Source organism: Epinephelus moara, chromosome 6, assembly GCF_006386435.1.
Source record: "Epinephelus moara isolate mb chromosome 6, YSFRI_EMoa_1.0, whole genome shotgun sequence".
NCBI classification, from domain to species: Eukaryota; Metazoa; Chordata; class Actinopteri; order Perciformes; family Serranidae; genus Epinephelus; species Epinephelus moara.
Window position 1 is genome coordinate 26,246,163 of NC_065511.1, and position 17,326 is coordinate 26,263,488.

At 42.9% G+C, this 17,326-nt stretch overlaps 1 protein-coding gene across 6 annotated transcripts in view; it reads left to right on the top strand.

Annotated features, from left to right (window-relative positions):
• The window catches only part of map7d1a (MAP7 domain containing 1a), a 54,499-nt gene extending 40,503 nt beyond the window's left edge, over positions 1-13,996 (top strand). For all 6 annotated transcript variants that reach the window (XM_050046685.1, XM_050046683.1, XM_050046689.1 and 3 more), the window contains 8 exons: positions 2,448-2,730; positions 3,565-3,745; positions 5,022-5,126; positions 6,767-6,817; positions 6,900-6,960; positions 8,177-8,258; positions 8,631-8,866; positions 13,012-13,996. In XM_050046685.1, the coding sequence (XP_049902642.1) occupies positions 2,448-2,730; positions 3,565-3,745; positions 5,022-5,126; positions 6,767-6,817; positions 6,900-6,960; positions 8,177-8,258; positions 8,631-8,866; positions 13,012-13,022 (1,010 nt within the window). In that variant the 3' untranslated portion in view covers positions 13,023-13,996. The remainder of the gene's footprint in view (positions 1-2,447; positions 2,731-3,564; positions 3,746-5,021; positions 5,127-6,766; positions 6,818-6,899; positions 6,961-8,176; positions 8,259-8,630; positions 8,867-13,011) is intronic.
• The last annotated feature ends 3,330 nt before the right edge of the window (positions 13,997-17,326 follow it).

Here is a 17,326-nt window from a genome sequence, read left to right on the forward strand (position 1 = left end):
GAACTATATTTAAAATAAGGAGCAGTAAGATGATAGGCTGACAGAGTTGTGTCGCTGTGCTATTGGGCAATTGTGAATCAGCTGATGATTCAATTGACCTACCCAGACAATGACGCCTAGAGATAGTGAGTGAGTATTAGTGATGGGAAGTCTGGCTCTTTTCAAAGATTTGGCTCTTTTGGCTCGGCTCCCTTAGAAGAGCCGGCTCTTACGGCTCCCAAATGGCTCTTCATGTAGTTTCACTCGGAGCCTTCTATTTTAGCCTTATTCAGCAATTATGAATGGTTTGTGTGTTGGTAAGCAATTTTACATTTAGTGTTTTCATAAAAGCCTCATTTTTATGCATTTTTTTTTTCGTTACAAGAAAAATTCTACAGTGCCCGCTCTACTCCAGTTGCACGGACGGGTGGGCGGTTCTTACATGTCTGTGCAGGTTTGTTGTTGACCCTGTTCTGATGGATATTTTCATTTCACAAATTCTGCAATCAGCTTTGCAGTCTCCAACATCATTGACGTGCTTGCATTTAAATCCGGCTCCCCTTGTCTCTTCTGGCCTGTACCATTACACTCGCTGTCTTTGGTGCGTCTGCCCCCCTTCCTTCTTTCACATCATGTTATAATCCTAGACTCGCATGTGATTGGCCGCATGGTGTGCCCATCAAAATAAAGTCCCGCCCCTGCCTGCATGGATTCTCAGCAAAGCCGAAGATTAGGCTCTCCCCAGCAGGAGTAGGCTCTTCTCATTCGCTACAAAGAATCAGCACTTAGAGCCGGCTTGTTCGCGAACGACACATCAATAGTCAGCATACATGCAAGGAGTGAGTGGCAGGCTGAGAAAGAAACTTACAGCCTGAGTATGAAAAGTATTGTCTTTTTGACTGAACTTTCACCAGAGCTTAATTTCATGACTGACCTCGGGACCTTAGTTTGACAAAAGAAATCATCCACTTACAGGATTCTTCGAGAGCTTTAACCACCTTTTATGGTCTTCATCAGTAGATAGAGGTTACATCCACACTAATACGCTTTCGTTTTGAAATGCACAACTATTGCTACATTTATGTCTAGCGTCCACACTACCCCGGCATTTTGGAACCCTTAAAACAGAGACCTTGGAAAACACAGCTGACCCCATTTTAGTTTGAGTTTGGTTTTAGTCTGGAAGGGTGGAAACAGAGACTTTTGAAAACAATGATGCAGACACCTGTATTTGCTTCCCATTTAGGTCTTCATTCATGATGTGTCAAACAAAAACATTACAGCTAGGCCCGCATACTTTTGTGATTTCATCCTTCTTGTGTGGGTAATGTTACTGCCTTCCCATTGCTATGGCTTCCTCCATTGATGGGTAATGCTCCTGTTACAGCTGATATGTCACCATATTGCCTGGTAACAACTACCAGTCAGTTTTCTGCTGCCTTGACCACCTTATGCTCATGTGATACTTTTGGTAACCGTTCCAACCAAAGAAATCACCATCGAGTAGTCTCTGCTTCCTGTTTATACTGGCATGCCAAGCGTACATGAATGGTCATGTTATTTGTAGTTTCAGGCATGTGAGTATGGACAGAGATTATTTTTGAGATGGGGCTGAAACATATTAGTGTGGATGTGGCCAGAGTTTGCTCAGCTGACATCATGTGAACCAAGAATGGAACTTCAGTCGACCATCTGTTATCAAGTTATCAGAGTTTCATGATGAGGTCATAATGAGCACTGCAAAAACTCCATCTGTAGATAAAGACCATAAAACGTGGCTGAAAGCGAGTAAAGATTATTAATATTATTGTAGAACAGTATACTGCACAATAATCAGCATTTTGTTGCAACTTAATATCTCCACGTTGATAGACTGTCCTATTTTAACAGTCTAATGATACAGTATATCTGGATTTGGGATAGCTTCCCTCCATGGCTGAGTCATACTGTATTTTATGTTATTTCTTCTAATGTACCCAAAGAGCTCCTCACTGTCTGGCTTGGTCTTTTCCTGTGACTGGTTAGAAGAATGTATCTAATGGAAAAAGTGAAAAAGCCTCTGGAAACTCTGCATTTCTTTCAAGAAGCAATAGGCAAAGATTACCATCAGACTTAATTAGTCATGAAAACAAAGGGAATGTACTGAGTGAGCCACACACAGCAGTAAGATGCTGCACTAATCAGCCATAATTATGTAATTACCAAGTTCTTAGGCTGAAGCTATGGCTGTTTACAATTTCCATTTGCCGGGGGACAGAATGTTTTCACAGTGCATATGCGGACTGCGGTTGAATGCGTTATTAATAATGGAGAATAATAAATGACCTATAGGTTCTCCTTTGACAAAGCACCACTTCAAAAGTCATTACTCGTGGGGAAGCATGAAAAATCGCATCAAAGGTTTTTGTTAAGTTGCACAGCACGATGTCTTAGTGTCTCTTCTGTAACACTAGTTTCCCCTCTTTTAGGTTCCCCTGTGGTTCCTGCCATTGTAGTAGCCTCGGCCGCTGCCTCACCACACGCGTCGAGCACGCCAGTTAGAACCACTGCAGCCTCCCCTTCACCTGAGCCGGCCCATCCAGCTCCTCCTGCCCCTGCGTCCTCACCTGCACCGTCTCCATCAGCCAAGCCCATGGCGGGCACCAACGACCCAGAGGAGGCGGCTCGTATCCTGGCAGAGAAACGCCGACAGGCCCGAGAGCAGAGGGAGAGGGAGGAGCAGGAGCGCCGCGAGCAGGAGGAGAAGGAGAGGTCAGAGGGTTTTTTAATATGCCTCAAAACACAACTGGAGATGGTCGGCACAGTGTTGACTTTGCATAGTCAAACATCTGTCAAGTTCTTTCACTGTGAGAAAAAAAAAGGAATTTAAACACGTCTGTGTCCGTGCTGAATGACAGTAATTCCCAAGCTGTGTTCCCACTCAAAGGCTTGGTCCTTTAATTACCCATTATTTTCTTTTTTCCCAGTCAGACATCTCAAGAGGTCATATAAGGTAGTGGAGGAGCCATAATTAAAATGCACATTTGCAATGTCACCCTCAGACATGTATATGACGTTTGAACTTATGTGAAAGTATACTTTATTCTGAAAGTGTGTTTGTTGGTGTAGACTACGCCGCTGTAGTTGTTTTTATCTTGCAAACAAACCTCACTGAGGACATGCAGCTATTTCCCATTTATAATGAAAAAGACATCAGCAAAACTAAACAGGAAGGCTCCATGTACTATCAAAGCACATGTATGTCCAAATGAGACCTCACTCAACACTGGCCATGATGTGTGGAGGCATTGAGAATTGGATAGCCTGTTGGTTGATTCTAACCACAGCAAGTGACTATTTACAGCTTGGGAATTGATGTGATCTTGTGTTGGCACACATACTTCCATTTGTTTCCATCTCCTTAAATAGTTTTGGTTTCCTGCTGCTCGTGCTTTAATGTGAACTCAGCAGAGATGGTTTAAACTAAAGAGGAAATGTCCCGTCAATGGAATCATTTACATTTTAAATTGTTTACTGCGTTCAAAGCATTTCACACGTGATTGAGTGGAAATACTTACCCTCGGCTGTATGTTCATACGTCTTTAGGATCCTGAGAGAGGAGCGAATAGCAAGGGAGGCAGAGGAGAGGCGAATTAGGGAGGAGGAGGCACGTGCCATGGCCGAGGAGCAGCGGAGGAGGGACGAGGAGCAGCGCCTGCAGGAGGAGAAGGAGGCTCTGGAGAGAGCCAAAGCTGAGCAGGAGGAGAACTTGCGCCTACAAAAACAGGTATAATGACTGTTAACACTCAGCACGCAGACAAAGGGAAGCTGTTAGTAAGGTTGGGTGTTTAAGGATTATTATATGAATGAATCGCCCAGTGTTATGTTGAATTCAGGAAGAAAATATAGCTTTTCTCACATGTCTTTGCTGAATGATTAATGATGTAGTTTTGCTGTTTTAATATACAATACCCTGTGACTTCAGTTGATCAAGAATTTACTTTAATCGTTTCTTAATTCTTCAATCAACGTGGAGGCATGCAAGAACAAAAAAGTTTCCTCCCTGAATTCATGGTAACACAGGCTGAGTAACTGATAGATCAATGCTCATTTGGGGGTTGAAGTATTCCTTTAATGTGGTGCAGTGGAGAGGTCTGGTTAGTCAGATAGGGGTGAAAGGATCTTGCAAGTGCTTAAAGCCCATAGCAGGGAGGACCATTAAGCACCGCTGTGGCAGTTATTACTGCCTTTCAAATAAGGTCAAGACACACATGTATGCACTTGTCACATCATTCCCAGGCACTTTGCCCGTTACACCACAAACTTTTACGCTCTCCTGTCTTTGGCAACAAACTTTGTGGTGTTTTTCAGAGTCACTTGTTTACTGTCTCTGCTCAGCTGCTCACCTCACACTGAACTTCGATGATAACAGGTTGGTCAGGAAGCACAGTCCTAGTATTTTCAACGTCAGTGGGATGTTGTTGTGCTTTAGAGGCAAATATTGATCCAAACTGGTGAGGCAGTAGCTACAATGAATGTGCCCTTTTCACTTTTCAGTTTGTCAAATAACCATTAAAGGCAATATTGACTCTTCCTGTGTTTGTTGATGTTGCCGGGAAGAAGCAGAGGGGAATGACGCTTGGTTAGTAGAAACAGGAAATGTGGCTTTTCATTACAATATTTGTTTCTCCTGTAGGCCTGTAACATGATTAGCTCTGGCACTGTCTTATCTCTGGAAGTGGTATCCAGCACTTACGCTTTGCCACCCCCTTGTGGTCCTCTACAGAAAGTGGCTTTTGTGGTTAAACTTGATCAAATATAATTATGCAAAGGCTTAAGCATTGTATTTCACTTTGAATGGTCCTCACGAGGCTGTAAATGTTAGAAATAGATCTTTTTGGCTCAAAGGTACAGGAAAATATCCCTTTTGTGGTTGTAAACAATAATTGCAGGGAGAAACCACACCCTTGTTACGTAAAAGGCATGTTATTTTGGCTGGGGTTTTTTTCCCCCTTCTGCCGGCATTAAGATTGTGGTTGGATTCTCGCCTGTGTGTGTTTCAGAAAGAAGAGGCTGAGGCGAAAGCTCGGGAGGAGGCGGAGAAGCAGCGTCTGGAGAGGGAGAAACACTTCCAGAAGGAGGAGCAGGAGAGGCTGGAGAGGAAAAGGGTAGGGCACCGCATCTGTCCTCCCATCATTGTTCTTTCAGCCAGGTTTCTAAGTCACCCGTTTCAAAATGGAAAAGCGCATTTTTAGAATATTGAAAGTAGAAATTAAATCCTCATTTTTTTTCCAAAAATACTTTCTTAGATTTTGTAAGGAAAAAACTGCCTTAAAATCCTCCAAACTGATTGCCTGATTTTAAAAGTCCCAGCTCTGCTCTCACTGCATGAGTAACAGTAACACAAAATTAATACTGTAGACAATTTCCAATGAGCTCCCCTCCCCCAGTGGAGGTATCATATTCTGGGGTATGGTCACTCTGTGGTCTGTCTTTTGACATGACAAAAGCAGGCCTGGAAGTTGAGTCCATGAAACCAAGATGGATGATGTTTTTGGCTTATCTTGGATCGGTTGTCTGCATGCCATGATTTAATAGGGCTTAGACTGTGTGTCGAGCATGAAGCTATATATAAACACTAATAATGGAGACCTCCCTGTGCCAGTTATCTGTGTGTGGGTTTGTGCATATCTTTGTGTGTGTGTGTGTGTGTGTGTGTGTGTGCAGTATGACCATGGCTATCTACTCAAGTATGCCACCCACACCTCCAGTAAGCCCACGCTTCTATATGCAAGCTAAGCCTTTCTTTCCCTCTCCTCATCTTCTGTCCATGTGAGAAAGGCTCTTGCTCTTATCGAGGCGTGCCAGGTCTGGCCCAGCCAACCCAAGCTTGGCTCCGTGCTGGAATTAGTCCGCAAGAACAGCATGTCCTCTGCCCTAGAGACTCGCTGCATATTAACACTGTACAACACACTGTTGGTGACTGACGTCTATCAAAACTAAGTGGCCTACTCTTGTTATCACCTCAACAAAGGGTAGTTTGTGATCAGCAAGCATGTGTGGATTTAAGTATCCGTAAAGTATCCAGCTTGTTAGACAAGGAAGAATCTTTTGTCCTGAGGCACAAGTTTTGCAGTCAGGCCAGATGCCAAAGCCCCAAGTGTGTGAGCTGTCCATGAATAATCCTGGATCTTAAAAATGCTTCACTTTTATGAGTGGCAGCTGCAGTTCTGGTCTTAGTGTCCCAGGCTAGCTGTGTCCTCAAATGAAGGTCGCATCTTGCATCAAACCTTTGCTGTCTGTGCATACAAATTAACCACAAAGAGTGGTTTGTTCTTCAGCACGGTATAGACTTATCCTGTTTCCTCCACCCTACTGTTCACTGTTCCACCATCCTACGTTGTTGTTCCAGCTGAATACACAAGTGCTGCTTCATCATTATTAACACAGCTCTCCACCTGGAGACATAAGAGCCTCAGTTTGACTCTATGACTGCATTCACTTCAGGCATAATAGCCTCAGATATAAGACACAGGGAAAGCTTTTTCTGTGGTGAAGAGAAGCAATGAACAGCGAAATATGAAACCTATGTTTCTAGCAAACAGTCTGTCAAGGTGTGTGGGCTCAGTCTAGCCCATTAAACCTAACCCAGTTTTAACAACCTGAAATCTTCATTTCATAACTTTGAAAACACGTCTGCCCTTATTTCTTGCACAAAATACATAGGAAATCTAAAAACAGGTTCCCTTATGGGTATTTGTCTCTATGTGGCATTTTTCTTGGTCTTATTCCTTTTTTCTTTCCTTAGCGTCTGGATGAAATCATGAAGAGGACACGAAAGACAGATGGCGGCGACAAGGTACATTTGCTGTTCTGTTTTAACCAAAACAACACTGACTTTCCAGTAAAAAGGATACTGAAACTATTTCCCATCTTCACAGAAAGAGACAAAGTCCTCCCCTCCCACAAATGTCAATGACAAAGAGGCAGAGAGCAGCAAAGGTAAGCAGAACATCACTCTGATTAGTCTGCTTTTTACAAAACATCCTCAAGTAAGGGAGGAAAATCATTACCCACTGCAAGCCTTTAATCTGCAGGAATCGTTTAGCGTAACTGTCTTTACTCATCTCCCATTAATGTGTTATCTGTGAGGGGATTTAAAACTAAGTGGATGATTTGTGGCCAGAATCCACTTAGAAGTGGATTTCTAATCAGCAAACCCACATTAGCAGTCAATGTTAGAGGGTGTCTGACTCACATTATTGCAGATGAACTCATTTTACTCATCCTACCTTTAGGCTGATATTTGATGACACATAATCCCACCATCTTTCCTCTCCATCTTTTACTTCTTCCATATGTTTGCATCAGCAAATTCACAGGTATTTGTTGCACTCCTGTCCTCATTTCCCATGTGAGTCATCTTCACATCGGAGCAGTCTGTATAAAAGGGTTACTAGATTATATCTCGGTCTCATATCCTGCACAGCTGCAGTTTGAGTTCTTCTTCTCTGTACAATAGGACCCATGTGTGCTTGCTTGTTGTCCAAGCCGTGGGACTGAGGGAGTTAGAGAGGAAGAGTGGGCTCATGGCAACAGCCTGCAGCAGTTATCAGACAGTTACTTTTAAAACAAGTAATAATATAAGGACACATGTGATGCTGCAAAGGCCTTACCCATATCCACCCATGTCTTATAAGTTGTAGACACAACTTCTAATTATGGAAAAATTCTTAACCCGACTTTGTTAAAAAGCATGCAACTTGCACACCCTCCTCGTCTAAGCTTCCACGTCACACACAGTGAATGAGTAAGATGAAGGGGATCAATGTGGTCTGGGAGATTTGCTGTTTGTAGCAAAGTTCCCCAACTTCCCCAATGCAGGAAGACATTAGCCAGCCACTGATGTGGTTGGAGGCCTGGCAGGCGTACTTCCATTCTAGTCAGGGGTGTGGAAATCTGTCTGAACCACAGCCATGTCCTCAGTAGAGCTGAGTCAGGGGGGATCTGGCTACACAGGAAGGATGCCCTAAGAAAATTTGGCATCTCTTTCCTGCCTATTAAAGTTAGCTTGACACAGTTTAAGGATGATTATTAATGGTGTTTGTCACCATGTGGTTGATGATGATGCAGCGTAGGGTTGAATGCTGAGTGTGTGATCATGCTGGTGTGCATAGTTTACACTGGATAAATGGCTGCTTTACTTTGTTTCCTCCAGCATCTGCTGAGTATCAGCCAAAGACAGAAGTCAGCCTGCTCAACAACAAGACAGAGAATGGACAGACAGACGTCAAAGAAAGGTAAAACTACACTGCTCCTTTCTTTCTAAGAGTTTCTTTGTGCTCATGTTGATGCAAGACCACCATGAACAGTATAAAAGTCGCGTGCCAGAAAAATCACCAGTCAAGTCTGCAGGACGTTTGTAATGTTGTAAACTTCAACAGAAAACACAAGGAGCCACACGATTCAGGCCAACAGTAAACAATCGTAACACTGGGAGAGATTCGGTTTCTTGAAATGTTTACTCTTTGTACTCGAATACGCTTCTTGGGGTAGATTTTTAAAAGACTCCCGTAATTGGACGGTGGTGGAATGACTCACTTGTTGTATGACTCACTCCGACCCATCGTAACTAAAGCCATACTCTGCTTTGTCTCTCCTCTCTCCCGCAGCCCCTCAGTCCAAGTGGTCAACGGGGTCCAGCCTATGAGACACGAGAACGGTCTGTCCGCTAAAGAAGACACTGCCCACTTTGGAGATATCATCCATCTCGCTAATCACGGCAACACAACCAACGGAGCACGGGAAAAGTCTGAGACCAGCATGGCTACCGAGCCCATCCTCACGTTTGAAAGTGAGGAGCCATTCATGAAAAAGGCCGGCCCCATGAAGCCACAGCATGTTGCAGGTACAGAGAGGCCACAATACAAACCAAACTTGATATCAAACACTTTAGATCTAAAGTCAGCTGAAAATTAACAATAAAAACTTGAAGAGAGTAGAAGACAGGAAGAATAAAAACTATGAAAAATAATCATACCAGCTTAAGTCTGAGATGTTCAACTGGTGGTTACCCTTTGTAATGATTTCTGGCCAGAGTCCACTCACATGTCTGCACATTAAATATGAAGCTATAGCCAGAACATGATTAGCCTAGCTTAGCATAAAGACTGGAAGCAAGGGAAAACAGCTAGACTACTACCATGTATAAAGCTCAAATAAAAACCTTATTTTTTCTTTGTTTAATCCTTATAGAAACGGAAGTGTGAAAATGACAAGTTGTGGGTTTACAGAAAGTTACGTGCCACTGGAACTATTTCTTGCATGACTTCCAGAAGTCACTGCACTTGGAAAGAAATAGCACTGGCACGCAACTTACTTTGTTTTAACAGTTCAAACAAATGAGCCTCTGGGTAAAGCCTAAGCTAAGCGGCCACTGACGGTAGCTTTATAAATCAGAGCGGTATCAGTTTTCTTATCTTACCATCAGCGTTCAGGCAAAACTTCTGGGGGAAAAAAAGGAGAACTTGAAAAAAAGGCTGTCAGTCATGTTCTTGGTTGAATCTTAATGACCTAGTGTCACGTTTCTATAGATGTCTCCTTGAAATTTTGGTGCTAACATACATCAATAATGCTAAAGGGGTTTTGTGGCCCAATATGAAGCTGCTTACTCACAGGGGCTACCAGAGGGGAGACTAGAGGGTGGCCGACATGTCTCTGCAGCAATGCTGTCCCACCACCAGCGTTATTAGCCGTTACTAGCGGTCAGAGGCTCTGTGCACAAAACAGTGATGCACATCCGGTTTCGTCAGGTGTTGGCATATTAGTTTCCGCTTGTCTCAGTCAGAGCTGCTCAACACAAACAACAACAATAAACGTTGCATGTAAATAAAAAAAATATTACAACGTTTGCAAGTCTTACAACTTTCTGAGAACTGCAGGTGGCTCTACTGATCATTGCTGTGTGCCACTTCGCTCAACTTTGGGTGAATACAACAGCTGCCACCGCTTTGTGGCTCTGATGAGTAACACTGCTAGCTAGCTCCCACCCGACCCAGGTGGTACACAGTGCTGAGCAGCCAAAGCTAACATTAGCTAACCAGTGAAGCAAAACATTTAAATTCACCACCTCTTAATGGATAGCACTTTGAAAGGCAGCTTTAAAGCTCTGAGTCAGTGTGGAACCAGGACAAAAGAAATGGCTTTTTGTATTTCACATCATTTTGTGGTTTTTCTTAAAAATGAATCTGTTAGTCACCAGTCAATGTGTGTCAGACTCTCAAAGGAGAAATGAACTGAACTGACATCTCAAGTATAAACAGATGCCCATTAGCATTGTGGTTACGCTACAGGATGTGAATTTGCAAATCCTAAAATAGCGAAGGAATAGCCCGCCTTACTCTGCCTTGATTGACGTACCCTAACATTTTTACCCTAACACTAACCCGTTCCAGTCTTCTTGCCTTGTGTGACCCCTGGGCATTTTTGTCCATTTCAAAATTCAAAACTCCCTCACAGACAAATTAAAAGGTCACAGGGGGGTGATTTTTTGCATGGGGGTTTCATTCTGGGTGAAATTTCAAAATCTCAACTTTCAGCACGAAAATCCATTTTTTGACCCTGTAATGCATTTTTACCCTATCCATGACCCTTCAAGTGGACAAAAATGTCCATTTTCTAGAAAGTGTCCATCAAAAGGTCACAGGGGGGTGATTTTTTGCATGGGGGTGTCATTCTGGGTGAAATTTCAAAATCCCAACTTTCAGCATGAAAATCCGTTATTTGACCCTGTAATGCATTTTTATCCCAGCAACAATAACAAATGGCTAAATGACAGTTGGACATTTTTGTCCACTTGAAGGGTCATGGATGGGATAAAAATGCATTACAGGGTCAAATAATGGATTTTCGTGCTGAAAGTTGGGATTTTGAAATTTCACCCAGAATAACACCCCCATGCAAAAAATCACCCCCCTGTGACCTTTTGTTGGACACTACAAAAGTTTCTAGAAAATGGACATTTTTGTCCACTTGAAGGGTCATGGATGTAACTTTTTTGAAGGGGAACACAAGGGTTAAACCTAACCAATCCAACCAATGAAGGCAAATACCAGCCAATCATAGGGAGCAAAGAGCGGTCATTCCTTCGCTATCCTAGGATTCGCGTATTTGCGTACAGGATGGCGTTCAGGCACACGTGCGGGCACAAAGAACAGCGTTCACAAACAGTGTTTATAAACAACAATAGGAGAAAGCCCTCAACAGGCGCAGGCACATGAAGAGGCGTTCACAAATGCAACAGCGTTTTATAAAAGCCAGCTGGCGATATAAAACTTTATTAAAACATCAAACAGCAGGGGAAAGGAGACAAATAATGACATCACCAGCTTTCTTTATAATATACCCTTGTCTCTTGTTATTAATTAAAAGTCTACCTTAAAGTCTAGATGAACTACAGGAACATTAAAGGTGTGTTAACTGAGCTGTGAATACTGTGCTTTTCGGAGTCTCAAAGGAAATGAAGCCATGACTTTTTGAGAGCTGGTGTAGTTCAGAGGGGGTTTAACTGTGGCTGTAGTCCAGGGTTTGAAAAAACATAACAAGGCTTTACTGATCCACAGACAAGAATTCACAAAAACATAAAACAAAGATCCCCACAAAGATCCAACCACAGGCGGTATCATCAGTGTCATTACACAAACAACCACACATTGAATGAAAAGATCTGGTAAAGACAAGAGCACCAATGTACTCATTCAATTTGTTTTCTTGTCTGTCCCTAATAAAAGGAGCATCAGACAGAGCAGTGGTTCATTTGCAATACGTTTGTGTGCTTATTTGCACACATGAGCTTGGCCACGTTCACATTACCCAAAAAAGACTGCGGTACAGAAGGCACTAAAGTTAGTTCTGTTGTTCTTGGCACAAGGCAACCACGAACCTGAACTTGCACTTGGTCTAATGTGCAGGTCATCTCCCCGGTGAGAGCGAGCACCCCCTGGGGAGAGCATGGTGTGGCACGGAGACTCTATTTACACCCGCAAAGGGGTGGAGATGAGATATGGAAGAAATAGTGCAGGGAAGGGTGAGGAGAAGCGGGGTATCTTTATACTGATGACAGCTTTTATTCAGCGGCCCCACTGACATGGGCCCGCACCCAGTGAGGAATTCCTAGAATAGCCAAGGCGATGAGGAGACCCTCTCCACAAGTGCTTCACTGCTCGGGGTTAGAAACAGGACCCCGAGGCAATTAAGCAGCATATCACTCTTCACTCAAACCCCCCCCCCAGCGGCAACGTCAGCAGCACCCTACTCCCCTCTTCACCCTGCTCTCGCCTTTCTGCGAGACCTTAACGTTCACCTGTTAGCCTGATGACAAACCAACGCTCATAAATACTACATAAAGCAAACAGAGGATGTTTATCGGTGTTAGCCTTCTGATGTCTGTCCCGAAATCACATTTAAACGGATTCTTAACTTCCTTTATCTCACTGCAACTGCCTTTATCCGCGTCATATAAAGAGTGAGCATTCTCTCTTCTCATTTTCACTCTTGTAAATCTTGACACTTGAGCCGCCTTTGACCTGGTGGGACTTTTATGATGAGGGCTTATTGATATGCGAGACTTATTGAATGTAATTTCATCGGTCGTCAATTTATTTCGTGGCATCCTTCCAGGGTTATTTGAATGTTCCTACTTGTTGAGTGTTTGGCGTGTCTCAGCCTCACATGTGCTGTTGTCAGTCAGATAATTTAGGGTTATATCGACTGCAAACTTGCTTCACATGTTGGCTGCATTCGACGATAAAACAACTTTCGCTTGAGGCCCGTCCATTACCCCCATGTAAACAAGACAGTAAATGTTAACGGGGTCATGCCTTCTGCAACATGCTCAGCATCCTTTTCCATTTAGTATTGTCACCCGGTCAGAGGTTTACAGACCGTGTCATTACTCAAATCAAAGAGGGTGACTCTGTTTTGTCTGTGCGCATGTGTTTATTAACCCCCGACGGCTGCTGACCTTTAACCCTTTGCTCTCTGCCTCCATCACAGAGGTCCTGTGACACGTCCCAGTGTTGAAGTGCTCGTCGCCTTGGGCCACTGACCTTTTCCCAGCCCTGCCAACGCTCGCATGGGGAGCCCTGTGACCTGTGCCAACCTTTCTCCAAGCCCCCGAAAGCAAACATACGTCTCTCTGAAGATGAAATGGGCAACAGAAGATAACAGCCAATCATCAGGACACAAAAGCAAAAGACAAAAGAGGATGAAAGGTGTTGCCGCATGCGACACGGGTGCATCAGTGTTAACATCTGTGAAAGATCTTTGTGGCACCGATTCCATGCACCTTACTACTCGACAGTATCATCCTTTGTACATTACAGTACAGCTGAGTAATTGTTTTCTTTGTTCTTTAGTTATTTAACTGAAAGAGAAATATAAAAGACTGGGTACATTTTTGTGAATAATGTAAATGAACTGTGTGTGACAGACAAAGGAGGGACAGGTCTGTGGATTAAAGTTGTATGAAAGGGAGTCTGTCTATGCTACTCTGAGTAGACACCTCTGAGTGAAACCCAGGTATTATACATCCTGGTCTGTATAAAGCCACCTGTAACAGTTTTTGTAAAGTTAAACTGAGAAATGTGGAAAGAGATTTGACATGCAAGTTCACACCCAACAGCTTCTTACTGTGTGTAAACAAACAAACCGTCTGTTTGAACCTCAGCCATGATTGATTGTACGCAGAACTGGATGTAAAAAATGAGTGTGCAACCTTCATGATTAAGTAACCAGAAGTCATTCAAGGTCAAATCCCCATCAGAGGGATTTACTCCACTATTAAACAGTTAAAGCTGTTGTTTTTTTTTTTTCTCTCATGCGTCATGCGCATGACAACATTTTCTCTCATTTGCATTGAGATGCCATGGACTCATATGTATTTGAAATGCTGGTGCGTGTCTATGCTATAATTATTTTGATGTGCGTTACAAGGTCAGTGGGAGCATCTGAAGTCTTATTAAAGACAAGCTGTCCAGTCTGCGGTCTCCTCTTCTATTTGTCTTGTGCATTTGATGAATTCAGGGATTATTTGTGGGAAGAGAGAAACTGATACAGATGTTCTGAATTCAGAGTTGAAGCTCAATGTTAAACACTCTCAGGTTCATTCATCTAAAACAGACTCAGGAATTGATCATCATTTGTTATTAATTTGACAGTGTGGGAATGCTTTGCACTGTACTTTGACTTGTTTACTCCTGAGGCTCAGTAATATTGTGACTTTGAGGGGAAATACTTACTCCCCCTGAATGTCGCAAAAGACGGCGTGCATGCTAACCACAGGAAAACAGATTTGGAGATGGTAACCAGAGGGCCTTACAGTTGATGTACAAGGCATGTGAGTTGGCTCAGCTGTCCATTTCAGTTTGGGTCTCCTTTTACAAAATCCCTACAGGGGGTGCATGCCATGCTATCTGCTGCCGCCTTTCGCTATATTGGTAGCCAGCAGGAAGCCTGGTACACTGTTTCAAGCCGACTCCTTCTTTACAAACACGATTTATGTCATGACACACTGATCATCATGTAGAACTTATGCACTTTAAATGACTTACAGCCTCTTGTGAAATGTAACAGTAGTGGAGCCGAGTAGGGAGAGGCACCACAGTTTGTTAACTTGAACCTGTGATGCACACAGAGCCTCTTAACTCCCTCTGGGCGACATTAGATTTGATCACCATGCAGTGGAAAGCTCTGAGCAATGCATGCAAACTCCATTATAACTAGCTACCTTTTAGAGGGAAATGCATTCATCAAAATGAAACAGAAACCTAAAGACGGAAAGCATGGAAAAGGCTAAGATTCATCAGTGAGGAGACCCAACATGCGTGTGAGGAAGATTTAAAGTAAGTGAGGACTGTGTTTTTAAAGCTGTTAACATGATGAAACATGGCAGTTTTCATTGGAAACTTTTATTATTACAATGCTATTCCTACAAAGTATCCATCGATCAGCCAAATGCAAGGAAAAGCGTTTGCTGATGCACCAAATTTTACTGCTCTGAATGCTCGTCTGTTCTTTGACATGTGAAATAATGAGGCACCATTATGACCAGAAGATTTACAAAGACATCACCTCTTAGCTCACAGTTTGACTCTGCTACGGCCAGTTGGCTTCTCAAGCTTCCTTGAGAAAGATGTAAACCCCTGCTGACACATAAGTGCAAGTTTTGACAACATGATCTCACTGGTTCAGTGCTTTGCTACTGCAGTTGTCCACATGCTGTTAAAAGCTGTATTCATCAACCCCACCAGAGGGTGCAGCACTGCAGCGTGGAGGTGGAGACAACCTATTACATTTCTCTGGATTCATGCCTGCTCTTTTAAATGTGATACAAGATGGCAATTGCTCACATGCAAATGCAAATGTCTACAAAAAGAAACCTGTAGATTTATTCAAAATGTATTATCTCTCTGTAGATTTGGATGCAGTTGATGTGCTAGTGAAGCCCTGGTAATGTGTAGTGCTTTTCAGAGGGGACTTGGGGATTAGTGGGCACTATTTTTAGGGAGGTGTCAGCGAGGCAGTGCACAGTTACAGGCGGAGTCGTGCCAAGTCTCTGAAGAAATTAACACGGAATGAGTACTGAAAAGAAAAGATGTATTTGTGGATGGGTAGAGTGATACACTAATGGTCAATGGATAAAGGTGCTTTCTGCCAGTCAGGCTAGCTGGAATGGCTGGGCCCCCCTCTCCTTTGTTCATGCCACTTTGATTGATGGGTGCATTATCTCCACAGAATGCAAGTACACTGATCAGCGCATGTGAGCTGTCACAATCTATCTCTCTATTCTTACTCTCCTCCATAAGGATGAATAAATTCTCGTAAAAAAAAAAATAAAGAGAAGAGCTAACCACATCCTGTCATGTGTGAGGACTTTATGGGCCTGTTGTCAAACCTCTGTGTTTATGTTCTGAATGTAATGCGTATGCAGCCTGGCTACTTATGGACACAAGCTCGCTGTTGTTTCAGACATAAATCTCTGAACCTGAAGACTGTGAGGAATCTTGCAAATGTTTCAGAATGGCAAGTGCGCCTGCTCTGCCTTGATTTTAAAATATAGGGGTTAGCGCTGGGTTACACCTCGAAGTACCACTTCAGATACGACCACCACTGCTAGTTATGCATACACCATAACCATCAAAAGCCCATGGCCCAAACTGTTCAGTGTTTATGCTCACGCCCCCTCCCCGTCTCACACTGACCTGTCTTTATCTGCTCAGCAACAGGCTCTCTGCACACAGCTGTTCTCAAATGGCAGTGCATTAATGACAGGCCAAAGAACGGCCAGCACTCACAGCAAGGCTGTTTCCTGATCCCCCTCGGAGCTTTCAGAGCAGAGCAACCTCTCAGCTATTCCAACGGGAGATGGCAAGATTTAAGAGCAGCCCCCCTCGCATCAGACAGGGCCTTGATACCACAGAACTGCCCTCAGGTTGCACAGACATCCCAAGGCCTCACATCCTATCAGGGTGGTCACTGGGGACAAAAAGCAGCTGACTATAAACAGGCAGCTGTTGGATCATTGTCAAGACCAGTCAGGGATGGACACTGTCTGATGAGGTCCTTTCTGACTATGCAATGTTCCACAAAACCTTAAGTATTTAATAAGACTGACCTCAGAGGTGCACTCTGCATTCACAATATTGTGAGCTGAAGGCATGAGATGTTTCTCCCTTGCTACATGTGAGGAAAAGCATGCTCAGAGAAAGTGGCAATCATTTATTGGACAAGTACGCATTTACTTTATGGGTGCATCTGCTTGGTGGTTATTGGTATTGAGATTCCTTTGTTAACAGCTTTGGCAAAATGTAGACCTGAAAACCTGTATTGCTAAATAATGTTGGATCCCCACCACAAAAACTACCTGAACACGCAAACCAGTCAAACCAGTCAGACTATAGTATGCAAAAAAAAAAAGAAAATGAAAAGCCACAGTATAGCATGATAAAAAAAAATGACATAGTACAGTATGGCTAAAAAGTCATGGTATAATATGCCAAAAAAATGTCATAATATAGCATGACAAAAAAAGTCATAGCATAGTATGCCAAAAAACATGTCATAGTATAGTATGATAAAAAGTATGTCATAGTATAGTATGCCAAAAAAGGTCATAGTATAGCATAATTTAAAAAAATGTCATAGTATATTATGCCAAAAAAAAGTCATAGCATAGCATGATAAAAAAAGTTATAGTATAGTATGATAAAAAAAAATGTCATACTATAGTATGCCAAAAAAAAAGTCATAGTATAATATGCCAAAAAAAGTCATAGAATAGCATGATAAAAAATGTCATAGTATAGCATGA